General features: G+C 39.6%; 1 protein-coding gene and 1 long non-coding RNA gene across 2 annotated transcripts; both read left to right on the top strand.

Moving 5' to 3' along the window:
• The first annotated feature begins 1,639 nt into the window (after positions 1-1,639).
• Positions 1,640-2,968, top strand: LOC118491095. Its single transcript, XR_004890343.1, has 3 exons — positions 1,640-1,759; positions 2,307-2,363; positions 2,769-2,968. It is a non-coding gene; the product is annotated as an uncharacterized LOC118491095 (long non-coding RNA).
• Positions 2,969-4,027: 1,059 nt separating this feature from the next.
• Positions 4,028-5,417, top strand: LOC118491569. Its single transcript, XM_035989439.1, has 2 exons — positions 4,028-5,168; positions 5,284-5,417. The coding sequence occupies exons 1-2, from the start codon at positions 4,028-4,030 to the stop codon at positions 5,415-5,417; spliced, it is 1,275 nt and encodes a 424-aa protein (XP_035845332.1).
• Positions 5,418-6,183: the final 766 nt, after the last annotated feature.

Genomic DNA, 6,183 nt, shown 5'->3' with positions numbered 1-6,183 from the left:
TATAACCGAATCTGGATACCTCGGCATTGTGGTGTGAAGGAATTGCTGTTGAATGAGGCTCACAAGTCTCGATACTCCGTTCATCCGGGGGCTACAAAGATGTATCGAGACTTAAGGATGAATTATTGGTGGCCGGGGATGAAAAGGGACATTGTCAAGTATGTTGCTAAGTGTTTGACGTGTTCCCAAGTAAAGGCCGAACACCAAAAGCCGTATGGAAAGTTACAACCCTTGGAGATCCCGGTGTGGAAATGGGAACATGTAACGATGGACTTGGTGACTAAGCTTCCAAAGACAAGAAAAGGGCACGATGCAATATGGGTGGTCGTTGACCGACTGACCAAAAGTGCACATTTCCTACCTATTCGGGAAAATTATAATTCAGAAAAGATGGCGGAAGTCTACATGAACGAGATCATATCCCGACATGGGGTTCCGGTGTCTATAGTATCCGATCGGGACACCCGGTTCACATCTCGTTATTGGAGGAAGTTTCATGATGAATTGGGGACCCAATTACACATCAGCACCGCCTACCATCCACAAACCGATGGTCAGTCAGAACGAACTATTCAAACATTAGTTGATATGTTAAGGGCGTATGTTATGGATTTCGGAGGAAGCTGGGATGATCATCTACCTTTGGTAGAATTCTCGTATAATAATAGCTATCATAACAGCATAAAAATGGCCCCCTACGAAATGCTTTATGGAAGGAAGTGTAGGACCCCGGTTTGTTGGGGGAAGTGGGTCAACGAGAAATCGCGTCAAAAGAAGTAGTGGCCAAGACGAACGAAAAGATAGATATGGTTAGATCAAGAATAAAAGCAGCGCAAGATAGACAAAAGTCTTATGCGGATCGACGAATGCGGCCAATTGAATTTCAAGTGGGAGATCATGTATTACTAAAGGTCTCCCCATGGAAAGGAATAATCCGTTTCCGTAAACGCGGGAAGTTAGGCCCTCGATTCATCGGGCCATTCAAAATACTCGCCCGGGTCGGGGCGGTGGCATATCAGTTAGAATTACCACCCGCGCTGGATGGGATTCATAACACCTTTCATGTGTCTCAGTTGCGAAAGTGCCTTGCGGATGAGACGGCATACGTGCCTATGGATGACATTGAAGTGGATAAGAAGTTAAATTATGTTGAAAGGCCCGTCGCAATCAAGGATTTTAAAGTGAAGCACCTCCGAAACAAATCTGTTCGACAAGTGTTGGTTCAATGGCAACATCGGAAGGGATCGGATCTCACCTGGGAAGCGGAGGATGACATGCAAAAGCACTACCCGGAATTATTTGGTACGTAGTCAGGTTTCGGGGACGAAACCTTTTATAAGGGGGTGGACTTGTAACACCCCAGTTTTCGTATGTCTTAATATAATAAACTAATAGTGAGGATTTAATGACAAAGAATGGTAAATATAAATTTTTACCATTATGAAAGTCTTATAAATAATGGTAAGTTAAAAACCCTTTGTATGGAATAAAGTTAACTAAAGAAAAGTAACAAAGTTAGTGTGAAAATCACTAATGTGAACATACCATAAAAGTTAGGGGCTAAATGTGTAAATATAGAATAAAATTAGATAAAAAAAAGAAGCCAGTTTGGTCTGGCAGTGTGTGCGATCGAGAGAGAGGAGGGAGCCAAGGGAGTCAAAACCCTAACATCACAAATCTCTCAAATTGAAAGGGGAAAATTGAAGGTTTATCAATGCATGAGTTAGAAATGTTCATCCCTAAGTGAAATTAACATCAAGTAAGTCGAATTTCATGATTTGGTGATGTTAAATTAATTTGATATGTGAAATTTGTGATGCTTTATGAAATCAAACATGAATGCAAGGTGATATGAACTTGTAAGAGTTGAAATCATGCTTTAATTTCTCTATGATGATAGATTAGGGTAAAACCCATTCATGTGATAAAAGATGATCAAGAAATTGTGAAGCTCTATATGTTAATTTGATGAATGTTAGTGAAAAGGTTAGATGTAATTGATTTAGAATTATGTGATCATAATTAGATGATAATTTCTAAGTTAGGGATGTTTTTGGTTACTCAAAGAGTGAACTATGGAAGTTGTGCTTAAAATGCTTGTACATTATGCTAAACTAGTGATACGCACACAAGGTGTTTGACAAAATGCCCAAGTGAGTTTAGTTATGGCTTTTGCATGTATACTTATTAAAATGATGCAATTTTCTTATGATAATGATGTATGTGATTAGTAAACGCCATAACGTACAATAAGGATTGTGAAAGTAATGTTTAAGAATGCTAAAGTATGAGATTATGAAATATAGGCACAAAGAAGGAAGAAGGCGCAAGTCACTCGAAGGCACAAGCATCTCAAGATCGCGGTAAGTTCATGTAAACTTTATGTACTCTATTTGTAGAATTATGTATGAGATTGGTTAGTGCTATGAATTAGGTGTAAGTTTACATTATGATTCATGATTGACTAAAAGTAATGAACTTTATATTGGGAAATTTTTTTAAGGATACTATGATGTGATAGTGAATATGGAGTGACCCGTCTAAATGGGTTAAAAAGGGACAAGTAGAATGGTTGATTGGAATGTGTATAATTGACTTGTTTATATGGGTCAATTGATGCAAGTATATCGAGAGATATGGAATGTAGCGGTTCATTACAAATGAATCGGGAAGTGGTATGATGAATGTTTCCGAATGGAAGTGATAATGTTATTAAAGTAAAGTGTTATGTATTATGAACTAACATGTGTTGTTGTTATGAATGATAGGTAAATCACATGATTAATTGCGGCGCGCTCGGACCGAACATACACACACAACGTTGACCTTTATACGCTTCCGGTTCAAGTTGTTTCTTTTGAATGGGTCGAAACGTCCTTTTGTGTAGTAAATGTTAAACTAGTTATTAGGATGATGGTAGTAGTTTGAAGTTAAACTTTATTTTGAATAGTTTGGATTTAATATTCTAGGTAAATTGTGTATGTTTTTTTTATTTAGCATCTTTTGAATAGTGTCATAGAATGTATCTTGAATGGTTTCGTTAAAAAGCAGGAAAATGTTCACTTTTCGAATGGGTCATGTCAAAATTTTTCCAAACCTTTGTATGAGCCTTATGTTATTGTCAAAAGTAAAAAGTCGGCGTTTCAAGTTGGTATCAGAGCCTAGGTTTGAGGGATTTAAGCATCAAGTGCTTGAAATCAAACTGAAAGCTCGTGAGGAAGTGTGTGTTCGTTTCACGGCGCAAAGCAAGTAAGTATTTTAAAAGTTGAAAATTTTCTTTTTGTAGTATGAATAATTAGTTACGGAATGTTATAGAATGTTATGGAATGTTGTGGAAAAATGTGGAATGAATCGTTTCAGTTTGGGGTTAGAACGTATCAAAGAGGGAATAATTCAGCCAACAACACTGGGCACGGTGCACGGTCGTGCACTGGTCGCACGGACGTGCGCTTCCAAGTAAGACAGTGCACTGGCTTGTGCACTGCCAGAGCTCCCAACGTTTTAGGTTATGAACGGTCGTGCAACTGGACGCACGACCGTGCGACTGCAAATTTCTGCCGTAAATCAGCAGGTTACCACCGTAACCTTTTTTCTTCCACCGTAAGCTACGGTGGCCACCGTAGCTTACGGTGGCGCCCAGATATAAATTTTTCTTTTCTTTGTACCGTAAGCTACGAAAGGGTAACCAAAGCTTACGGTGACCTCAGATAGTAACGAAAACTTTAATTTAAGCCCTCAAACCCTAGTAATTCTTATCAAGTCACAAGGATAGCTTGATATACAATAAGAATGCATGAAATTAAATGTGTTAGGTGATTTAGACTCGAGGGAAAGTACATGCGAATGTTGAGAAGAAAAATTTGTTAGGATTAAAGATATCGGTCGATATGATATGAGACGGTCGTCATAGACGATAAGATGTGAAATATGAACGATGAATGAAATGTGTCATGATACAATGATGTTAAATCATGATAATGGGAATTATGAAATAAAATCTAATGAATGTAATGCATGTTTTATATAGATGGCTGATATGGTGAATGTGAATGATGACGATGAAGCACGCCGAAATGAAATAAGAACTATGATTGTGGAAGAAGTAAAGAAAGCGATAGAGGCTAGTGTACCCCGACTAGCTCAAGAAGTCGAAGGACAAGTATTGGAGATAGTTAATACTTTGGTAACATCTAAGGTGGAAGAATTGAAAGAAATGATTAGTGAATTGCAAGTGAAGAAAAGCAATCGGAGATGCACGTACAAAGAGTTCATGGCATGTAATCCCTTACCATACAAAGGGGAAGTTGATCCGATAGCTTGCCAAAGGTGGATTTCAAGTACCGAAGTCGTGTTTACACGAAGTAGATGTGAAGTGGAAGATCAAGTAATGTTTGCCACGGGCCTTCTACAACTTCAAGCAAAAGATTGGTGGGACGCATACTCGAAGGAGTTGGGGGATGATAAAGTACAGTCGTTAATATGGCAAGAATTCAAGGAGTCATTTCTGAAATATTACAGCCCACAATCCGCAATTGATAAGATTCAGGAAGACTTCTTACGTCTCAGACAAAAGAATGAAACGATTGACGAGATAACGAACAAGTTCCTTGAGAGGGTGAAGTTCTGTGAGGAGATAGCGGGGACTGAGAGGCAAAGGATTATACGTTACCATGCTATGTTAAAGGCTGAATATCGGGAATTTGTAAATCCCTCCAAGTGTGCGACGTTAAATGAATTAATTGAATGGGCAAGAGATAGAGAAATTGAGATAAAAATACAGGTTGAACGGGGAGAGAAAAGGGTAGCGGAGAAGCCTACCAACGCTAGTCCATCGAAAAAGGCAAGATATCAAGACCAAAGCAAAAAGGGGAAAACAAGTAGTGAAATTCCGACTTGCAAGACGTGTGGGAAGCATCATTCGGGTGAATGTTTGTCGGGAAAGAAGGGGTGTTACAAATGTGGACGAGAGGGACATCCGTTTTATAGGTGCCCCGAAAACCCAAAGGCGTGTTATAATTGCAATGAAACGGGGCACATTAAAGCGGAATGTCCGAAACTCCAACAAGGGGCAAAGAAAGATGGAAAGAAGGATGAGTCTTCCAAGGCTCGTGGGAGGATGTTCCAGTTAACCTCAGATGAAGCTAAGACTAGCCCGGATGTGGTCTCAGGTATATTCTTGGTAATTCTATGCCTATGAATGTATTATTTGATTCCGGGGCTAGTAGATCGTTTATTTCTAATGAATTGTTAGTTCATCCATCTTTTAAGCTTGAAAAATGATAGTACCCTTAGAAGTGGAAGTTGCTGATAGTAAAAGCTATTTGTTACATGATATTTGTAGAAACTGTAAGATCTTAATCGAAGATGAGGAATTTAGTATAGATCTTGTCCCGATGTACATGGGGAATTTAAAGTAGTTGTAGGAATGGATTGGCCTTGCCCAAAACTACGCTGAAATTCAATGTGAAAGGAAAGTCATTCATGTAGTAACCCCGGGGGGAAACGGGTAAGCGTTCAAGGAGATAGAGATCATCAAGTCGAAATTGTGTTCTATAATCAAAAGCTGTCAAACATGTGAGGAACGGGGGTAGAGCTTATCTATCTTATGTGATTGACACTAATCGAGGTGTCCCAAAGCTTGAAGATGTGAACGTGGTGAAATGATTTATCCGGATGTGTTTCCGGAAGACCTACCAGGGCTTCCGCCTGAACGAGAAGTAGAAATTCAAAAATAGAGCTTAACCGGGTGCAAAGCCGGTAGCTAAAGCCCCTTATCGCTGGCCCCGACCGAATGAAAGAATTGATGACGCAACTTCAAGAGTTGCTCGACAAGGGTTCATTAAACCAAGTGTTTCACCATGGGGAGCGCCTGTATTATTCGTAAGAAGAGAAAGATGGTTCGATAGTAAATGTGCATCGACTATCGAGAGTTGAACAAGTTTAAACGGTTGAAGAATCGTTATCCCTTGCCCAGAATTGATGACCTATTTGACTAGCTTCAAGGGCAAGTTGGTTTTCGAAAATCGACTTTGCGTCGGGATATCATCAATTGCGTGTGCGGGAAGAAGATGTGCCGAAGACTGCGTTTCGAACACGATACGGACATTACGAGTTCTTAGTAATGTCTTTTGGGTTAACAAACGCGCCAGCTGCGTTTAATGGATTTGATGAATCGGGTGTGCC

Source organism: Helianthus annuus, chromosome 4 (genome assembly GCF_002127325.2).
Source record: "Helianthus annuus cultivar XRQ/B chromosome 4, HanXRQr2.0-SUNRISE, whole genome shotgun sequence".
Taxonomy (NCBI): domain Eukaryota; kingdom Viridiplantae; phylum Streptophyta; class Magnoliopsida; order Asterales; family Asteraceae; genus Helianthus; species Helianthus annuus.
The sequence above is the reverse complement of the archived record's forward strand: the minus strand, read 5'-3'. Positions and strand labels throughout refer to the sequence as shown.